We start from the raw sequence: 22,824 nt of genomic DNA, 5'->3' as shown, positions 1-22,824 counted from the left end.
TGATACTGTACACCAAAGTTTTCCTTACAATAACCCGAAGAGAACGTCGATCCACGACGTCGACTGCAATAGCACGCACTCGACGGACAATCAACGATCACTTGTTTTTACTTTCCTTACATTCTTCTTTTTTCTCTATCTGTGATTCCTGATCCTTTTATTACATTTATATCGCGCGGTTGCATTGCAGTACGGCACGGATCGTGCTTGGGCGAATATAAACGAGTAACGAAACTGTCAAAGAAGAAAGAGCGCAGAGTCGCGCTCCATAAATTTGTTTAACTGTAAACTAGCGTACGTTGTATATAAATTAATTGTTAGCTCACTTCGTGCATGGTTAAAATCTAGTGAAATGCTAGTAGTTCCGGTTAAGTGTTAAGTGCGAGCAATCGCTAAAACCTCGTTCGCTTCGGTCAAGTTATTTGAATGCAAGCACTCTGGCAATACAAACCTGTCATTTCAAGTTTCTTTCTTCTTCGTTTTCATTTGTTCAGTCATTTCCACGCAAAGCATTTGAATTCGAGTGAGACTTGAAACTATTTTACGATTCTGTTAAATATTAAATCAGAGCATTAATTAGTTAATATGATACGATATTTAACTTCTTTTTTAACGTTTTAGGATATATAAAGGTTGTTTATAAAGTCGTGGAAAGAAATACAATTTTGGATATTATGGAAATTTCTTCGGTGGTATGTAGAAACGAAATATTACACGTGAAAAGCGTATCGAATAATACATCTGTATTTGTGTAACTGATAATGGTAATTAATAAAATCTATTTACTCGAATTTTGAATCCTACATATTATTTGGGTTGTGCGGAGAATAATTTTGTTTTTTCGAATTGGAAAAAAGATATATTTTCACGGGCCGAACGAAATATTAAAATTGAACATCAAACAGATCATATCGTGTACAGATGAGTATAAAAGTTTTCATTCTTCGTAACGGAGTCTTTTTTAAAATATATAAAAGTATCGAGAATTCGTTCGATTAATTACTAGAAGTTAAATACTAATGTTGAAAAATTGTTCGCGGGCCACATAAATTCATTACGCGGGCCGTATGTACTACGCGCCATGCCTGTATTAGGGTCAAAGGTGTTTGTTCAAACGTGAGCAAGTTAATGTTCAGTATGAGAAATGTTTTTCTTGTATGCTCACTTCGCACGTTAATATTAGCGATGAGCGAATAGTTTAATAATGTTAAACGTTATTTTAGACAATGTGTTATCTTAAAAAAATGATGAGAATCTGATCTGTTTGCTATTATTAATTTTAGCAAGAACCGAGGAAGGATTTTGTTCAATTTTATCTGACGAGCCAAGTTTTTTAACTGAATGTCCTTTTTGACTAAAGATAACTCGCAAGTACAAATTCACTCCCATATAACGCACAAGAGATTACCGTGTGTCCCAAACTTATCGTAGCGGGTAATAAACTTAAAGAGCACCTCGACTATAACAATAAATATTATACAATATTCGAACATTTGCTATGTGAGGTTATTAACTATTGTTACAAATATGAATATAGCAATTAGAAAATTCGTCAATTCTAGCAAAGTAACGAGTCTTTATTTATTATTACTATTGCTAGGGTTAAATTTGAATTTCGAATTCCTTTATAATAAGGAAAAAGTTCTTAAAAATGGCTATTGACGCTATTTTGTAATAAAATATAATATATTTGTAATAATGTGCAAAGAAATGGATTTTTTTTTCATAGAAAAAACGAAATTATACTTTCCGAACGACCCAATATATAAAATAATTGCTAGATGTAACATGCGTAGTAATCGATTCATAATGGTAGTATGTGATTTAAATTATCTAGTTATAGGTAAGTACTTTCACAACTACAAAATCTAACTATTCGTACATATTTACATGCTAAAGGAGCGCTATAAGTTTATTATTTTTAAAACAAACTTAAGACACACGATTTTCATAAATAAAATTTTATTTGCAGCATTGAAGAAAATAATTAACTTATCGACCTAGATATAAGTATCATTCTTTATTGTAACTTAAATTTAAAAATACGTATTACAAAACAGATTTAATAAATTTATATTCGACTGCGCTCAAAATGTCACTCGGTGTCTAACCAATTGTAGATTAAATGATTTCTTTATATAAAAAAAAAAAATTATATGTTTTAAAATATGCTTGGCTTGAGCAGAAGCACGCATTTAGACACAGCACTATACAACAGTATCACATTTTAGATAAAACCCAGCATTTTATAATAACGCAAAAATAATATATTTACATTTGTAATCGCTAATATCCGTTGAGTAAATTTTGTTATTCTTGCTACGCTATGGGCTATACATTACAAAGCACAAATAATAAAGTTTAAATTATTTAAACACTTCTGTACGGGAATATAAATAATAATAAAATTATTTGAAAATTGCTATACTAAATTAAACTATTTTTAGTAGAGTTTTCATCATTTTTAAATATTCGATTCGTGTATGTTTCTTTTGATACGTTAGACAAGAATGTTAGCGTGAAAACAACAATATGTATTTCTGAGAATTAATTTCGAAAAATTCGAAAGCATAAGACGTTGTGCTACAACTTACCAGTGCATATCTCGACGCTTCATTCTACTTACTATCTCACTTCCTGCAATATATCGATTTAAATCGAGCTTCATAGCTTTAATTATTTACATACACAGATATGTTACGTGCATTTATAACGATCTATCGAAATAAAGTTGTCCCATAAAGATACATCGTTTCTATTAGACACGTTAAGTTATAGCCATTCGAATGCACAACGATCATGTACGAATAAAGTATTAATACGTTCCTTCTATTGTTTAATAATTTTATACAGAATTAAGGTGTCCTATAAATACTTCAAAGAGTACACCTATAAATTACAGTTAGTGCGATACATTTTGCTTTTGCATCATTTAGGACTTTTTTTTCATTTTCTTTTTCATGGTTATAAGTAGTTTAAATTCATTTGATTGGAAATTTTAAGATAATCAAGCTTTCCTTAGGAATAAGGTCTAAATAAAATCATACCTTTATCTGAGCGGGCCTGTAAGCAATGGCGGTATGGAAGTCAAAGAGGTAGGCTCCCTTAAATTAAGTTTATGCAATTCTTCGTCCGCTTTGTTATGCTTCAACTCTTGCTGGGTGTACAAGAATTTATTCCATTCGTCGATCCTCGGATGTGCTAAATGCTGTATTCAAAAGAACGCGAGATCGTTACAAACACGTCGACATTATTATGCGACGTTATTATAATAATTAAACGAAACATGACTATAATTAAAAACATTGTTCTTTACCTCAGCAACATCGTACACCCAAATCTTTCCAGAGTCATCACCAACGGTTACGTGTAAACCGCTCGGTGTCCAAGATACTCTGTTAAGAGCCGGACAACCGTCTATCATGACGCCAGCCGTGGGCACTTCGGTATCCTGATTAAGATTCCACAAATCTAATCGTCCCGAATCGTCTACAGCGGCAAACAGAGCCGGATGGGTTGGGGACCATGCAACGTCATAAACATAATCGCCGTTATGCTCGAAAGAGTACAAGGGTTTGCTTTCTTTAAGACTCCACAGCTTGATTGTCCAATCGATGGACGACGTTAAGAACAGATGAGAGAAATCGATTCCACCTTGAACAGCGTGCGCGCTAATTCCAGTTACTGGTCCTTGATGACCTTCGTACGTCTCTAATACTCCAGTTTTTGTACCGTGGCGACAAGCTATTGAGCAAATGCCAAACGTTATAATGATTCATACCATTCCTGTGCGGTTGCTACCGGGCGATACATTCAATTCGATTAAAATGTTCGTTTACCAGAGTAGACAGTTCCCTCCTCGCTGCCCACGACGAAGTTGTTAACATCACCGTGTGGAAATGTCAAACAAGTTGTAGCAATTGGTTTTGATTGTTTAGTACAAAGGTCCAATGTCTCTTGCGGTTGTGACAACATGTCTAAACTCCAGGAGCATAATTTGCCGTCGGTCGATATACTTATCAAGTTATGCGCATTTTGAGCTCCGACAACATTTAGACAGTACACAGGATGCTGGATGTAGAATTATGAAATTTAAGTCTCTCACTATGCGAAACATATTACGCAAATGTAGCATTTGCTATTTGGAAAGTGTACACTTACAGTGTGCGCGTTAGCTGACAACGGGGTGCGTTGGATGGGAGTTCTTTTTTGCACTCTGTTGTCCCAGAGAACAATCTGTCCGGAATAAGTACCCCCTAAGATTAAATTAGGATGAAATCTTGCGAACGTCGTTGACATAACTGGAGACTGACAATGGAAAATGAATTCCGGTGTTGTTTTCTTGAACTTTGTGTTCCATACTAAACACACCCCGTCAGGATCGTTCGGTGTGTCGTCGTTATTATTATAGGAGGCTACGAGAAGTTCTGGGAATTGGGGTGACCAGTCCATCGAAGTCACGCAACGATTACGAGACCATCGGTCGCAAAAGAACCATCGGTTCAACCATAAACGTTGATGATTCTTTTCATCCCTATAAAATTAGTTCTTTTTCATTTAGAAAGCTCTCTTTAAAAAGCAGCTCAAACCTAACGTTAAACAATTCTCACTTGTTTTTACTCACATTCCATCTTCACCATCCATGGTACCAGTATAATCGGTGTAAATATTAACAGATTCTCCTAACGCTCTCTCCACGATTCTACTAGTACGATCAAGGAATCGTTGGAAATCTTCAGATAGTATAATCATTTGCTTCTCCTCCTCGCTGAGTTCTCGTACTAAAAATTAATGTTAGTGCAAACGTAGTCAAAACAAGGCCAACTACTTGTTCTTATCAACGACAATTATTATTCTTCAAACTGTTCCCTCATCTCTAATACATTCTTAGATATTGAAACAAATAGATTTCGATATCCCTAAATTCGGAACTATTAGAATTGATGGAAAAAAAAAATCATGTCTAATATTTTCAATTATCTTATGAACTTGAAAAGTTTGATTAGAATTAATAATCGACGTTGAAGAAAAAAAGATTGGCAAGTTACCTTCTTTGGGCTTTTCTTTTTCTTTTTCTTGCTCCACTTGCGTAACTGCTGGCTGCACTTCTTTAACCTGTGGTAAACCATGAGGAAGGATTCCAGGTGGAAGCTTGCTTTGGAAACCGTCCATGTGCGGTAAGCTGTTCTCCTCGTCTTCGGCTTGGCCATCATCAAATGTCAAAACTGTGGTGAATAAGCTGGTTCCGCCACGAATATCCTAACTTCTATATATGTATCTATCTACGTCTGACAAATGTCCTACTTCAAGAATTCGAATGTGCTACGTTTTTTCTTTTCTTTTGAAAAAAGAACAAAGACAAAAAAATGATAAAGAAATGAACTACGTAGTAAAAGTTAATCGGCATCTCGTACAAGTTATTCTACGTGAAGTAATAATTGGGTGGACCTAATATATGAAATGCACGAAATAAAAAGAAACAGAAAATGTAAAAAGAGAAACGAGATATATTCATATACTTATGCGAATTGTGCAGCTATTCCGTTGACTATTGTGTGTCAACTTCGAAATCTATTAATTTGCTTATCGCGTGATGTAAAAAAAAAATGTTCTGACAAGTAAAAGAATAAGTTGTGAAAGCGTCAGGTTTAAGGGATGCAACTCTCTTTCAAAAGCTTTTGTAAAAGCATATTAAATAAAATGTATTTAAATAATAATAATAATAATAATAATAATAATAATAATAATGATAATGATAATGGTGGTGATTATGATGATGATGATGATGATGGTGGTGGTGATGATGATGATGATGATGATGATGACGATGATGATGATGATGATGACGACGACGATGATGATGATGATGATGGTGGTGGTGATGGTGATGATGGTGGTGATGGTGATGATGATGAAGATGATAATAATAATAATAATAATAATAATAATAATAATAATAATAATAATAATAATAATGCTAATTATAACAACAATAACAACACAGCAAGAACAGCAATAATTGATTGATTGAAAGATGGACAATCATACACAACGTTGAAAAAAACAACTATTAGATTGGGTCACATGCACTGATATTAATTACGTATGAGAAGGTGGACTGCTTGTTGGTGGATTATAGAAATAAAAATTTCATTTTTATCTTTCGAGATATTTTCTTGATTGCCATGGAAATTATTGGTAACGATATCTCTCCACCCTTTCTTTTAACAGAATTGCAAATGAAGTGAAGTGAAAGAATGAGCTGAAGAAAGTGGAAGATGATTTTTTTAAGTGAAGTGTATGTTGCGTTATAATGTAACATCAACTAACAATTCTTGATAACGATACTTATTAGCGGATAGAGGTATATCTATGCTTCTTTTGCCGAGAGAAAAAATTAAAAAATAAACATACTGACGTATACTAACTGGAGGTATATTAACGCAACTTCCCAAGTCTCATGCAGCAGCTAATGAATATGCAATGTACATGTATAAGAAAAAGAAATTTTTCAATCTAAATCTACGATTCTGAAAATTCATAAACATCGTTTAGATATAAAATTAAATGAATGCGATAACAGTGGTGTAACTATATTTTAACTTCATTCATGCGTAATAATAGCTAATGAATGATTTAATATGTAATACCTGTAAGTATATGTACTATCTATATGCATGCATGACAAGTGAAGCGAAAATTTTTACAATTACAGTAACAGACCATAGAAATACTACTTAACAATCTGACGATTTATCAAGCAATTTTAAGTGTGAAGTAACAGTACAAGTTCCCTCCTTTCAATGCATATAAATACAATAACTGAATAGAAGAAGAAAAAAACTTGAACGAAAATATTGCTTTCGAATGCAATTTTGTGAAAATGTATATAATTCGCGTGTTGGTGATACAATTAGATCTATACTTTGAATCGTCTCGAGAGAGGATTACCTACCTGTAAATTCGTCCTCCCATTCTAAACCAGGATTTAGATTGTACTCGTCTTGAAGGAGGGAAAAGAAAATGTCAATCAATCATGTGTCTTATTATGTTAGTCGTGTTTGTATCGAATTTCACGTCTCTCGTAGGAAATTATTGATGTATGGCATCAAAATATAACGTTACACGTATACGCATATACTCTCATCAGTGTAACGAAAAATTATTGATCGCTTAAAATAGAAAATGTACGTGTACACTACAAGTAGTAATATCAATTTTATTATTCAGAATACAATTTAACAGCATTTACAATGATCGAGAACAATACCAGTTACGTATGTGACCTATTCGTTAATTTTTCTCTTTTATCATGCAAAGTATACATCAACAATTAGCTAGAAAGATTGAAATGGTAATATTCGACCGGAAACGGCAATATATATATATATATACATATATATATATATATATATATATATATATATATATATATATATATATACACATACACACACATACACATGCAAATAGTATAATATATCGTATCGACGACGTTATATTTATGTTCCGCCCTAAAGGGATCGATGAAAACTGTTAAAATCTTCGCAAACATTTTATAATACACGTACAACTACATCGACTTGGAATCTCTAATATAAACTTAATCGGTAAAACGACTATATTAATTTATATATCACTTCATTTCTATTAGCACTTCTTATACAGTAATATCTAATATTGTTGATTATATTAACACTATATGAATATTTTACGAAATTACAATCCCTTTAGGCTTTTAACTAAACTTCAGTTAAAAATCATCAAATGTATACTATAAATAAAATCATTAATGTTCTTGTTCATTTTAAACTTTTGCCATTTAACATATCTGAGGGAATAGTGATGTTAAAATAAATCTGTTTGTAAAACACAATATTAGAAAATTTCAGAAACAAGTTTTTAGAGTAACAGAAAAAAGATGAAATGAAGACAAGGGAAAATTTGTAAAATTTTAATAATTTAAACCAAACGGACTGACATCTCCGACGTACTACTAATTTGTACCGACGGGATCACTTTTTCAATCCATTTTAAAAACATTATAAAACAAAAGATCTTCTTTCAAATGAAAATTCTATGGTATAGAGTTTAAATAAGTGTTGCTGAAACAAACATATCGATAACAACGTAACTGTACTAAGTATATTCACAAAATGTATTTCTATGTGATCAAACAGTCTCTAATTCTCGCTATTTAGTTCAATGAATTTCCTTGCTACATCATTTTCACAAAGAACGAAACCGTGCTGGTTAAGAAGCAATATTTGCAAATTGAACTTTTGCAACACTAAAAGCTGAAGCCATAGAACCCGTTGCTGAGTTTTTTTCTTCTATTTCAACGAGAAACGCTACTTATATAATGTTTACCAATCCCAACACCATTACATCCGCTCTCCGTGTTAGTACACAGTATTATCCCAAAAATATTATGAAAACTGTAATTGTGATATCGCGCCGAGAACTATGGAAGGTGCGTTAAGTTGTGACAAGATTTGTCAATGGATATTCATACACGAAATATTTCTTAGTTCAGACAATCCCACTTTCAAACACTATCGGGAAATTCGATTTATCTGCATAAATCATAAATATATATGATTTCTTTGTTATATAAAAATATGGTTAATGGAAAAGATTTATAATTAATTATGTCTAATTTTGATTACGTATGAAGTATAATAAATTTGATTTTTCTATATCAAGTGAATTTTTAGTAGTTTTAAGTATTCCAATGGTAGTCCGTTAATTTCAATGAATAAAACATGTGTTTTGAGTTAACCATTTCAAACATTTATGTATTTTTAAAATAAAGAATACTCATTCGACATTTAAAACGTTTAAAACATGGAACTACATTTTGCAGTTAAACTTTTTTGTAGTAACTTTTCGCACATATTCTGCGCGCTACTTTACAATTGTAAAATCGTATCTAATTTTTAGCAAGAATTTAGTATTAATAATCGAACTGTAGTATTAATAATTGAACAAATTCTATTTATTTCTTTTTGTTAAAATGTCTACAGACAATGCATGCCTTTACAAACGTGTGAATGCTAAAGTATTTCCGTTTGAGAATCGGGATGTCAGATACATATTTAAAAAGTAATAAACAGAGAAACTAAAGTTAAATATACCAATAAAAAAAAAAGATTTACATAAACGATAAAAAAGCCAAAATGTCCAAAGCAAGATATAAGACAGCAAAGATATCTTAGATTCTGGGTGGAGAGTCATTTTATGTGCCTACAATACTAATAAGTTTTATTTAATTTTAATTTACTTTTCTATTCAATTTTTGCTTGAATAATTGAGATATAAAGAGAGAGCGAAAGAGAGATGGGGGGAGATAGAGATAGATAGATAGAGAAAAAGAGTGGGGGGAGGGAGAGGGACAGGGTGAGGGAGAGAGGGAGAGAGAGAGAGAAAGAGAGAGAGAGAGAGAGAGAGAGAGAGAGAGAGAGAGAGAGAGAGAAAGAGTGCATTCTCTAGCTTACTAGGTTTTAAAGGAAGTGAACCGATTCAATTGGTTCTCTTACCTTAAAATTTATATTTAATCTAAAAAATTTTGCCCTGCACGCAGCAATTACATATTTATATTATTCTAATATTGAAAAATTTCTACCATCATTTATATACGTTTTGTAATATATATTGTCAATTCGAAGAGTATAAACGAAATATAGCTAAACCTAAATCTGAACCTAAAACTTGTTGAAAACCAAGAGAAATCATAACTTACCGTAATAGTCGAATGCATGAGCTGAGAAGAGGGGGGAAAAAAATTGAGCTTAGTTACAATCTTTTAAGAATGCACTACACTAATAACACCTCTCTACACTCAGACTATAAGCATTTCAAATGAAAAATTTTTAGTCATGAATTATTTAAATGAAATCATATATAAACAAAAAAAGAACCAAACATAATACATGGTACATTTTTACCAAATGCTGATAACTGAAATTTCGAGAAATACATTTTACTTTGATTAAGTTTTGATTAAATTTATGTAACATTTGTGTGATTAAGTAAAACATTTTTCCTTCATAAAAATCAATCACTCATGTGTTCATTGCAAATCAAGCAAACTAGAAGTGTTACTTATACTATGCGCGAAGAAAGAAAAAGATTGTTTATCTGCTGAATGTAGTTAGGTGGATACAGATTTGCAAAATTTTTATATTGTGCAGTGCTGTGGTTCCTACATGTAAGAGGAAACATACATATTCAATGATTCTTACGTTATCAAAAGAGTTCAATTAATATAATTTCAATTCCTTGTCCTAATTCAACACCTTCTTTAAATATTATATTCTACCATTGATTCCAATGATGAGTCACTGTCTACTTAATATGAAATATTGTAATAACAAATTTCTGTTACTTAATACGACTACCAATGGATGCTCGTTTGTAATCATATTAAAATTTGATATATCTCACTTACATCCCTTGTCACACTTATGCCCACCCCCTAAGTTTCCCAGAAATAAATTACACTACAAATTGTCCAAAATAAAAATTATAGTAAAATGCTGAACAAAGTGAAACGTTTCTTTCACACTGTAATAAATTAGAAGAAAGAGTTTTCACATAAAAACATATTTGAATGTTGTATACACAACTCTTAATTTATGCAAAGTACTTGTTTCACTAGATTTCTGTATGCAATTAGAAATCGTGTAATTGGCATATGCTATTATACATAAGGAAATTGTATAAATGAAAAGCTTATATTTGATGGAAACAGATTAAATTCATGTGTTTGCACAGTACGAAATGGTAACAAAAATTTAAAAACCAATTTAGATTTTATTCGTTGGAGCTGTTAGTGTCCCACACCAAAGCAGTCAACTTTTTATTTTTATTTGTTTCATAGTGATATACTACTGATATTACTAAATATATTCAAATTAATTAAACTAAAGAGGAACTTTATGAAATACTGTAGAAAGAATTTTCCACAAAAAATCAAATTTTCCTTTTACGCATCAAGAATACCAGTGAACAGCGTAAAAAAAACTACATGAAGTAATACAAAAAATACTGCGTAAATCAAGGGACGAGTGTACTTCTTAAGTGTTAACAATGATACTAAAGAATATTCAATTGCTAATATATCAATATTACAGTAACTACTACAATTATAAAACGAGGTTGCTATCTACAAATATTCATACCCATAACTTATTAAAGCATCAACAATAATTGTTCATTTGTTTGATAAACTGAATGCTAGCACACATGAGTCAGGGTACATTGACTTTTTCTTGTAATAATCTTTAAATTTTTCCCAACAAACAGGACGCCTAATGTTAATGTGTTGTATAACTTTGATAACTGTTAGTATATTATTTGATTAAAATATGTAAAGCATGTTAGAAGCTTATCATTTATGCAAACAAATAGATATTGTATATGGAATGAATAGATAATATGCACATCATATTAATTAAATAGTATCTTTCTTACTATATAGTTTTTTACACTAGAAAATATTTTTATTTGTATATTAAGTTATTTTGAACAGTCGATTATGAAAAATACTTAAAAAATATTCAATACTTGAATACACATATCTATCTCCACATACATTCTATGAAATAACCAAGGTTGTAGAATCAATAAAATTTAATCATAATTGGATCTATTTTCAATACCACTTAACAGTATCTAAAAATATAATAACACAAATTAATAAAAATTAAATTAAATGGATAACATTCTCAAATTTGATTCTGCATACCTTTGTCTTAAATATAGATAGCCTTGTATCTACCTCTATCGTATACTGTTGTACAACAATTAAGGAAAGGTAATAAAAAGAAGACAGAACATACATAGGTAGTTTGGTGCAGACCCACCTTTCCTGGGACGCCACCAGTCAGTCTCAAAGTAGCCTGCGGAGTAAGAGTGAGTTGGTGTTGTTGTTGAACAGGAGGAGTAGATGGTGTATGCAGAAGAAGATGCGGACAATCCTTATGTCCAACACCAGTTGATTTGACCATTTGTATCGCAAGACAATGGAATACGCGTATATTTAATAATGCCGCAATATCAGTTAGGTAACGGGACACGCATGTAACACGCAACATATCCCACATTTATAAAATTGATAAGCAAGTTAATGTTACTAAGAAAAGAATAAATTCTATGGGCAAATTTTTATTTAGTTTAATGGTGATATATTCAGTTTATATATTCTAGAACAATATTGGAATATTTTAATTAGAAATTCATAGTAAAGTAGGTGGTATGCAGAATAATTCATAAAGTATAAGATTTGCTAGCATTTCACAATTCCAGTAATAATTGAGAAACCAATCGTAAGCTAAATTAAAAAGTGAAAATAATAACTAACTGAAATTGCGGATTGGTAAAACGAAAGTAAAATATATTTCCAACAAAGAAAAAAAGTATAGCTTCCACCACCAAGAAAAATAACATTTGTTTCCATAACCCGATTTTGTGTTAAATGTTATTCATTTCCACTAATACTTTCCCCATAATATAGTATATAAAAATTCATCAAATGAAAATGTAACAAAAGTTATTGTTAGAATTCCCTTTGATAAAAAGTTTACCACACAGTAATAATAAAAGTCACTAATATTAAAATAAAATGCCAACTGTGATAATATTTTCCCTCGTTTAAAAATACACTTTTATACCATAAACACAATGATCATCTTTTTAATAACACAATTCTTAAATGTTCCAAATAAGCTTTCATTTATTATTATTATTACTGTTCTTATTGCTATTATTGTTATTAATAATATAAATATTTTTTCAGATAACTGAGATAAATTTAAAAGCTATTCAAATAAGTAGTTTATGTTTATGGAAATAGTTAATTTTTTCACAACTATTTAATAAGGAGAGAAATATATACAGCAATACTTCCTCTGTTTAAGAAGTGTTGAAAGCAATTAAGACCCTAATTCAACAAAAGTTAACACACACAAAAAAGATATGCGCAACATGCTACTTTAAATGTAGACATATTTCAAGAATATGTAAGTTTCCTCATTAGTTAAAATTAATCATAAAACATAACGTAAATAAGTAAAATAACTTTCATTGTTATCATAACAAACTCAATGTTGTAAAAAGAAAACATATTACAGTGACACAACTGACTATGTATTCTCAATCTATATTAATTAAAATATTATACAGTACTGTTAATTTGATAATTATATTCAAGACTTATTAAGAATATGATTATGGCATATATATATATGTTTTAAAAATATGCATTCTTATATACACCACCCACTTTACCATATTCAACCATCTTTAGGCATATGTGAAAGTGATCAAAAAACATTAAGGTGTCATAAATTTTAATCCCTTGTATTCTTGTTTAAAGAACTTATGAATATGAAAAACTAACATTTATTCTTTTTTCTGACTTGACTTTTAATATCGACTAATGTATATGTTAATAGATATTAAACTAATAATAATGTAAGTCAATAATTTAACAATATTTTAGATAAATAGAAACACTGAATGTATATAAAGTAGAATTTATGACAAAATTTAATTTTATAGTTTTTGCTTATTTGTAAAATTGTGTCTAGTCTTTGTATAATTTGTTTTTAAAATTTTAATATTATTCATTGTAGAATACAATAGACTAAAAGTTGCAATTAAATAAATTATTTATAATAACATCATGTACTTCATTATCATAAGTAAAGAAAAGACTTCTATATTTTGTATCGATATAAAAATTGAATTAATTAAATTATTGTAACATTAGTATAACATAAATACTGAAATTTTTTGAACAATTATATACTCTTAAACTCGCAATTGTTAGCAACACAAAGTGCGATAATATAAAAAATGAATATAGTGACTCACCGTCGTGAGATGTGTGTGATGTCTGAATAGTTTGTGTTTGTTTAGTATAAACCACTGGTTCTTTTGGCGGAATATTGGTATGTGCCACAGAAACAATTGTAAGTTCCCGATTCTTCTTCCTAGCAGTGCTACTATAGAAAAACCAATATAAATTATATAATGCAGAAGTATTAAAAATTGTCTTGATGTAATGTAAATACCTTTGAGCAGAATTTATACTAGACGGCTGTAAACTAGCATCAGGAGTAGCATTTGCACTCTGCTCTGGAGTCAATGAATTCATACTAGATAAACTGGATAACACATCTGTAAATAAAATAGATTATACATAGAAGCTGTACTTGTAAAGGTGAGAAAACAAATTGGCACAGCTACAAAATTATTTACCTGACACTGGCGCTACACCCAAAGATGAAAGCATAGCATCCAATTCCTTGCGGTGATCCTTGTCCGTGCCCGCAGCACGTACTGTAGCTTCTTCAACCTTTCAGTGCAACAATTTAAAAAATAAGTAGACAAAAATATAAATGAATTTTAAAGAAGCAAAAAAAACGATTCAAATGGAAATATCTTACATCTTTTTGTTCTTTTTCTCTTCTGCGCCTTTCCTTTTCTTCTCTAATAGCCTGAAGCTTGGCTTTCTTTCTTTCAAGTTCTGCTTTTCTGTCAGACATCATTGTGCTACTTTGTCAATATCTAAACAATATTTGTGAACGCTTATTAACAAACGATTTTGAAAAGCATAAGAAAGAGTTTCAAATACATTCGTGAAAATTATAAAGTTCTTGCCAGGTTTCATGAAACTTATTAACGGAACTTCAACCGGGTTTAGATTACGTTTATTGATTTCTGTCGCGTGACGTCAGTTTCGAGTCTGCTTTTATTCCACGACAAGTATAACATGTATATACGTACGTACAAATAATGGGCTTTTACATTTGTTGCGAAATAAACGATTCGATCATCATAATAGATTAGACACAGATTAGTAGTATAATAATTAATATTCATATAACAACGTTTGGTCACTGAATTCAATGAAGAATGCTCATCTGTCATGAGGTAATATTTATATAATGGATCGATTCGAAACTAAACACTTTTGCTAGACGAACGTAGAAAACATTCACCTTTTGCCACGCAATATATTTTACGAATATGGATGCTAAAAATTCCCGTAGTTTCGTTTTCTACATCATCTATCCGACCCGCCCGACATGCAAATCTTTTACATTGCAACAACAGCACCACTGTATCGATACTTTGTACTAACGGAATACTTGGTTCTCTACTGTAAGATTTCCTCCATGTCCATATACGTAATCTTCGAATGTTCCCAGCAGATGGCACCAATGAATCTTTTATAGATTCATACAATAACATTAATAATCATCAATAAATACTAATTTTAGGAAAATAAATTATATAAAGTGGTATCAATGTTGTGATAATCTGTTAAATGTATCATTTGCATACAAAGCCTGCAATCGAAAAATTTTCATTGAATTTGGTGTACTATCTAAGTATAAGGCGTGTCACAGATTGCGCACTCTAGTGGTAGAAATATAATTAAAATAATGAATAAGTTTAATTCGAAGTTGCCGTATTTAGAATAACGATCGCATTCTTTTAAATGACAATTATTCCGTGTACATGTACAATTATTATATCAGCTGCTAATTAAAGCCAGATGTTAGTAGTCCGCACTCTAACACCAATGCGAGTAATAATCTATTGTTTTTGATTGTAATTGTTGTTCCTGATGTGGCATGCGATTATGTAATATTTTCTTTAAGCAGGAACACAGGAAAGCAGAAGGTCAACCTGTAATAACATTGACATCACGTTGACTTTGATTACAATTTAAACAATTTAATAATAAACTAAACATTTGATATATTATACAAGAAAGCCTCCTGTTTAATTACTGTCTTGAATATTGTCTCCATACAATAATAAACAAGAACACATAATTCATGAACTAATTGTTAACAACAAATTGGAATGGAAATCATTAGGAAAGCAATGCCATAACAGCATTTATAACAGGTATGTTCACAGTAAAACGTTCTGTACTCCATTCTAGATTAGAAAGCAATTGCCGTTTCATGGAAAGAGTGTTGTAGTAGGAAGGACACGATCAAAGAAAAGTTTCCTAAATTCAACCACGAAATTAGCTTGAGGCTAATTTCACGTGGAAGCACAGGAAAGCCTAAGAAGGCAAGAAAAAGATTGGCTAAGGGGAAGGCCGTAGGTCGCGTGATGCTTCATACCGACTTCGCGTGTCGAAGTATGATTTGCTTTGTTGAGTCAAGTGTGTATACTGGCTGCTACAAAAGCGAATGAGATAGTATATTTTCCCTTCTTTTATATCCCGTTACCCACTCTAGTTTCCTTATTTTCGTCAACAATTAGATTTCTGATAAAGCGTTCGACTATCAATCTCTTTGTGTTGTTTTTAAATCAGTGCTATCACGGTCACCGCGCATTAATTCGAGCCCTCCTTCCTTTAATATAACCGAATGAACTTGGTGCGATACATAGTTTTCCCGTTTTTATTAATTTAGTGACACTTTCTTTTAACTTAACAAAATGAAACGTACTGACTCCAAACCGATGATTAGCAAGAGAAACTACTTGTTGCGTAAAAATCATTTAATTATTCTCATATCATTTTCCCTTTTTACATTACATTACACGATTCTCTCATTTTGCATACAAAAATTATCTCTCGCATCATATTCGTCGATTTATCGAATCCACAGTGTTGTGTATTATGCGTCCCTCGGGAATCAAGTATCATTCTAAATATCTCTCCTAATCCGATTGTAGTGGTAAACATGCGAATATTGCTACTCGGGAAAAGGAAACTAGAATTTCCATGGGACGTTGCGTCACAATTTCTGTTCATCGTGTTGTAAGCTGTATATAGTTTCATCGGCTTTCGCCAAACCTTGTATGCTTCCTAGATAAGTGCAAAGCCAGTAACGTAGACCAAACTTTTGGTGGATTTACGGAATCTGAAATTCGTAGCGGCGTAAGCGGATCTCTGGCTTTTCTAGTCAAACGAGTAAAGGTCAGTCTTGTCCGGTTTTCGTTAGGAGTACGGGGTGGAATGGCGCAGGAAGAGGGAAAGTGTGGGAACCCCTATAGATCAGTAAGGGATGAAAGAGGATGGAAGTAACCTCGTATTTGCCACAGACTGAACTGATGAACCACCCGGTGGACGTACACTGGCTCTGAGAGCTAGAAAGCAAAGTTACAACAACGCGCCTCGCTTCATCTCTCTTAGTCGCTTCGTTTATCGTCCATGTTTATGCTGCAATTTTCATACTTTAATGTATATACTGTAATTTAAACAACGAGTTCATTTTTGATAATTTCGGCAAAGCGGTAATTAAATGTGGAAATTCGTAGACGAGAATAGTAATTAGAGAAGATGAAATAAGAATTATCATCTAAACCGATCTTTCACTCGCAACCAGAGCAAACATTTCAATTTTTTAGCAAAACAGTAGTCACAAATTCCTATAAAATTGTTTGCAATACAATTTGTGTACCTTATCGATCAAAATGTTCAGATACATTTAACTCGAATCGAATGGGGGTTGAGCCAAGTCGAACGGTAGCGAACGAGGTATCGAAAACGTTCAGAGAAGTTCATCGACGCTAATTCGCCAATCAGAGGAGAACTCGTATGCTCAACGCGGTTTACCTAAAGGTTCGGTAAAATCAATACTCCGTAAGTTTCTCGATACTAGAGGTCCGTTAACCCGATATTATCGGCCCTTTGAATACTAATTTCCACGGTATGCTGTGCGCCAGATAGGTGTGATTTTTTTTTACGACGTTATCAGCCTGTCACGATAATACGATGTACTTTTTGCGTGTATCGAAGATTAATGAAAGCGTACGGAGGAGAACCATAACGAATTTATGATTAATAGCGCATCAAATTGAAACACTCGACTAAATGATCCAGTAAATGCGTACAGGGTATCGCAAATATCGCTAGTCTGTACGCTGAACAATGAACTGTACTTGTAAAAGTTACAATTTCCTGAAAGCCAAACAATAAACGCGAATGAATTATGGTACCTCTCATACAACACGATCATATCACCATACATCATGCACGTACATTCGCGTTTAGATAATATCTTAATATTTTAGGCGAGAGAAATATGCTTTACGTATTTGCATTTTGGTGATGTTACGTGGAATGGTAATTACGCTTGCTAGAATAAGTATTCAGCGGTGGAAAAGCATATTTTGTATACACTACACGCCTACGAGCACGCTGAATATTTTGTGTAGCGTGTACAAGTATTCGTCACTAAATAACGCGATACATTAACATCTTTTTAACTCGCATAATTAAATTATATGAGTGTAATACTTGGCACTATCCGAGACAGACGTAAGTACACACGCGTAGCACAAAATGAATATTCACGAAGACAATACAGCACGCAAGTTTCAAGTAGAAAAATTGAAAACTAAAAACTTTCGTCTGTTAATATTACTGTTGTCTGCGTTACCTTTCTGCCGTTTTAATTGTAAATTTTAAAAGAAGTCTAGTTCAGATGTGTACTCTTACTGAGGAATGCCGACACCCCTTGCAAATTTCTTTTGCGACTCGTTAGACGTGAGACAAAATTAGCTTCTCCTTAGAGCGCGGACAGTTAATTAAATTTTTTCATCTTTCTTTTTTCTTCTTCGACCAGGCAGTACCATTAACGTCGAGATCGGTTAAATTTCTTGCATTTTACTATTTGACTTGTACGTATTATATCTGCCACGTCCCTCTTAATATTTTTTCCACTTAAATATATTTTCGTCCCATTTCTACTTTTGTAAATCGAACTGTTTGCAGTTTGTGATATCGACTGCAAACAAATATAAAAGTATAATTATGAGTTCTATTCATTTAAATTCGAATGGTAACAATAGGGACGTGACCATCGATGAAGTCACCCATAAATATTAAGATAAAAGTATTAGGAGGCCGCATACGTAGGTCAGATTGTATGAATAGAATCGTTTCCAAATTTACGCAACCTTTTATAGGGTGTAATGTCGAGCACGTGCCGTAATCTTTTATTTGACACATTGCACGTGCCCAACTACCGTTCGATAAATTCTATTATCCGAAACTTCTCTCACGAATTGCTTCCGTTGATCGTAAGCACGCGCTTTCGAAAGGCTCTCAAATCAGGACCATTGCATTGGACCCAGGAAATAAAATCACGTGCCTTGTTACACGAGTGATAAATAAGTTTAACCACGGATGCGAGTATTTGAACATTTGCTGGTCACTGGAATCATTCGGTAGTAGTAAAAATTGATTTTTCTACAAGTTTCAAATATTTTCAAGTTTAGTTTTCAAATTTAATCAAGATTAATCGTATGCAATAAATTTTCACCTAAAATGAATGACTCGCAACCCAATTTCTGGACCGGATAGATCTTTCTTCCATTTGATCTTCTTATAAAGAGATTTTCTCAACTCCTTTCTAAGCTTTCGTACACATTCGCTAAAGAGCCACCCTACTTTCACTCTCTTCAATTGAAGCGACGCGTAGAGTCACTCAAGGGGTGAACTCGAGTATGATACTTACGCGCGCATAGGCGTGCTAGTTGATTCATTCATGCATCTCGTGTGAATTCTTACTCCACAATAATCATATGTGCACGTGCAACAAGGATGATCAGACGCGCATACAGCAACTATTTCCATGGTATACAGGACATCCTTCTATCGGCTAACTTTTATTATTGACATGAGAATAGATCGGATGTGAATAGATTGAGAAATAGGGATGAACGTTGGCAGTCACGTGCCTGGAAGTGACGTGTGTGCTTTTATCAATTCACTTTCTTAATAATTAAATTCTATTCTTTATTTTACATCCGACTTTGACAATTGTTTCCCTGACTAGTAATGAGAGACAGAAATAATGAACAGAAGAGTGAACAGAAAAACTGGAACAGATTCTAAAAATTAAGTTTTAACTATTTTTTCCATAGATGGTGCGTCAGCAGACATGTCCACAATATTTTCCGTGATCCATTTACAGAGATCTGTTTATTTATTACACTATTTATTGCTCTCTACTTGTATCTCGTCTGTCTTGTAACACAGAACAGAGATTAATTCTCAGACCTAATTTGTTTACGCTCTAAATATACATATAAATAGTACCCCGTTAACCTTGAAAGCTGTGCTTTATATTGGTGATGGCAATATGAAACTTTGGGAATTAGGCGGTTCGTGTGAATAATTAAAAAGAAAAAATGATAAACTTAAAGCGTTCTGAATGTCAGTCACAATATTTTGTATGCATCGAGTAAAAGTGCCATTAGCATTTAACATGAAAAGGAGTAAAATATCGAAAGATGTAACTGAAAATGGTAAACGAGAAAACCACAAATATTTATCATAGATACTAAGAGTAACTAAACTTCGCTATCTCAGCATAAAAATTCAACCAGCCATCTCTGGAACATCGGTACAAACTGCAAATCCAATGCAGGAGTTGTAATCAAGTCTAGATGGTTCGTACTGATTGACAATTTTCCATAACCTCTTCACCCTCCAATACCCTTTTCTACCATCACTATTCCTCACACTGTCCATCATTCCAGTACACCCCTTTCGAGATCACGTCTCGTTCCTGTTGTACGTAAAGCCGCGTTCATACTGAATACATATTACGAGTACGAGAAATTTGTATTTTCGGATAATATGAGATCATGTGGGTTCGCCGAGACCAATACTAATCGAAGCCTAAGCAACCAGAAATTTTTTACGCTGAAAATGATAAAAAGTTTTAAAAGCATGTTCGATAAACGAAAGCAATGAACAGATTGCACAATAGCTTTCAATTTAAAGTAGTAAATCCAAATAAACGTCTACACATTTGAATTGTTTTTACTGCGTATATATTTACCTACTGCCGGTGTGTAAATATTTTTAATTGTTTTGGTAAAAATATTAGAAATTGTACTTCTATTTTGAATAAAATAGTAAAACAAGTTACCTTTAGCGCGACAAGCGACAGTCAACACAGGAATATTCGATACAAGATACCGTAATTAGAAGAATATTTATAATATACTTTTAATATTGATTGCGTTTGAGCTTACCAGAGTGAGTATCGTGTCTTTTATAACGAATTTATTAGAAATACAAATGTAAAAAGTAGAACAATGGGATCTAGAAGCGGCTTAATGGAGTCAAGTCCCGAACGAGTAAGAGCGAATAAGAAAGAAAAAGATACGCTATGTCATCTAAAAGTTGAAATATTCGTTCGCTCGATGGCAACTTCGCTTAGAGATATTCGTTTAAAGATTGATGGACGTGCCATATTCCACGGAGACGATTAAATATGACGATATTAATTGACGGTGGTGTATAGTTTTGCATTATGTCGAAAACAGGGGTAGTCACCGAAATCGATACGAAAATAAATTGAATTAAAAAAATGTTTCAATTACAATAGCTCGGATTTGTTTTCTGATTTCTAAATGCGATTTCAGATGCTAAGAGAACGCTATAAGAGTATTACTAAATATTCTTAAATAGCTATTGCATTTCATCCGATAGGAACGTGATACTGTTTTAACGTTTCATCTTTTATCCGTACATATGCATTACAAACGTATTGTGATAAAGTAACCCCACCATTATGGTTGAAGTCTTTTAAATAGCATACATACTTCGTACTGTTTATTAATAGAATTGTGAAATCGACGAGTGTAAATACAACGTGTTTTTACAGCTCTTGGAAGTTTCCTACCCTAGGCACTCTAAGCTCTTGAGCAACAATAGCGGCGAACAATGGACGCTCGGATTAAGATGTAAATGTTCATAAGTCACAACATTATGCAATTGTCAGCTGCTACGGAATACCTATTGTTATGCCAATAAACTTCAACGATTCCAGCGTTAAGTTATCAGTCGAAACGGCTTTCGACTTTTATCGATTTTTCTACGTCTTGTACGCTGAGACAGAGGCTTAACTCCCAGGAATAATCATGGATGTACATAAAGTTGTTAGTAAAGTATCTTATTACTCTTATAAGCTGAATGACTTAAACGAAAGGATACGATAGATCATATTTATATTTGAAACCTAGTAACTACTCAATTAAATGAAGCAACAAACATATTTGTTAACGATTTCGTTTTAAAAATATCATGAATTTCAGTTTCATAATATAAGGTATATAAATTCTAATTTTGTTTTTTTTCCGGCAAATTATTCCGGATTTATTAAGGAGGTATTATTTCATATAACGTATATAATATGCGACGTCGGCGATTCTCCGGTTAATTCATGGAAATAAACTGGGGGCTTTAGCGTTCATTATTTCCTTTTTTTTCGGGTCGAAGTAGAAATGAGCTCAGAGCTGGCTGTTATCGTTCCTGTCTCACTGGGCTCACAGCTGTATTACCTTCAGTGTTACTGTCTACAAACAATTAGCATAAAGTTGATAACACCATACAAAAGAAAGGACAATACAGATACGGCTTCGAAAAGAAAAACAAAGTTCTAAGGTTTCTAAACACAAATGAGATTAAGAATTTGTACATTTTGCATTTGAACTTTATTCGTGACATCTCTATATTAAAAAATTTAATGAGAAACTAATCAAACGTTCAGATATTCTCTTAACTCGTTAAGTGTACGTACAGATTACTCTAGGATTGATACGCACATGTATATTGAATTTTTTGCTGCACTGGTATCAAAGGTTACTATGTCAATATCTTTGATACAAAGTGAAACAGTAACGTACTCGTATCTCCAGATTTTTAGCACATTCTTTCACTTTTGCGTAAAATTGAAATACGGCAAGTTATTACTCTAAACACGTATATGTTGCACAACTTTATATCTTAATTACATTTTATAACAGAAACATTATACATGCATTTAA

General features: G+C 32.4%; 1 protein-coding gene across 41 annotated transcripts; it reads right to left on the bottom strand.

The window, feature by feature from the left end:
* Nucleotides 1-2,006: 2,006 nt before the first annotated feature.
* Sw (cytoplasmic dynein 1 intermediate chain short wing) lies at nucleotides 2,007-15,164 on the bottom strand. 41 transcript variants are annotated; one of them, XM_076897750.1, is made up of 14 exons: nucleotides 15,009-15,164; nucleotides 14,454-14,574; nucleotides 14,266-14,362; nucleotides 14,079-14,184; nucleotides 13,879-14,009; nucleotides 11,844-11,981; nucleotides 9,743-9,763; nucleotides 6,956-7,003; nucleotides 5,049-5,225; nucleotides 4,625-4,781; nucleotides 4,162-4,534; nucleotides 3,840-4,071; nucleotides 3,317-3,744; nucleotides 2,007-3,208 (listed from the first exon to the last, which is right to left on the bottom strand). In XM_076897750.1, the coding sequence occupies exons 2-14, from the start codon at nucleotides 14,553-14,555 to the stop codon at nucleotides 3,050-3,052; spliced, it is 2,169 nt and encodes a 722-aa protein (XP_076753865.1). In that variant the 5' UTR covers nucleotides 14,556-14,574; nucleotides 15,009-15,164; the 3' UTR covers nucleotides 2,007-3,049. The 41 variants fall into 41 exon arrangements, with proteins under 41 accessions (XP_076753865.1, XP_076753868.1, XP_076753869.1 ...); XM_076897753.1 differs by having other exon boundaries at nucleotides 5,049-5,201; XM_076897754.1 differs by having other exon boundaries at nucleotides 11,868-11,981.
* Nucleotides 15,165-22,824: the final 7,660 nt, after the last annotated feature.

Source organism: Xylocopa sonorina, chromosome 7, assembly GCF_050948175.1.
Source record: "Xylocopa sonorina isolate GNS202 chromosome 7, iyXylSono1_principal, whole genome shotgun sequence".
In the NCBI taxonomy this organism is placed as follows: domain Eukaryota; kingdom Metazoa; phylum Arthropoda; class Insecta; order Hymenoptera; family Apidae; genus Xylocopa; species Xylocopa sonorina.
This window is presented reverse-complemented; position numbering and strand designations above follow the sequence as displayed.

Bases quoted from the DNA above. Each gene is read 5' to 3' on its own strand.
- Sw (XM_076897750.1), bottom strand. From the start codon at position 14,555: ATGATGTCTGACAGAAAAGCAGAACTTGAAAGAAAGAAAGCCAAGCTT. The intron at 14,363-14,453 runs GTAAGATATTTC...TTGCACTGAAAG, and splicing joins GAGAAAAAGAACAAAAAGAT to GTTGAAGAAGCTACAGTACG. The intron at 7,004-9,742 runs GTAAGTTATGAT...CCCTCCTTCAAG, and splicing joins TCATGCATTCGACTATTACG to ACGAGTACAATCTAAATCCT.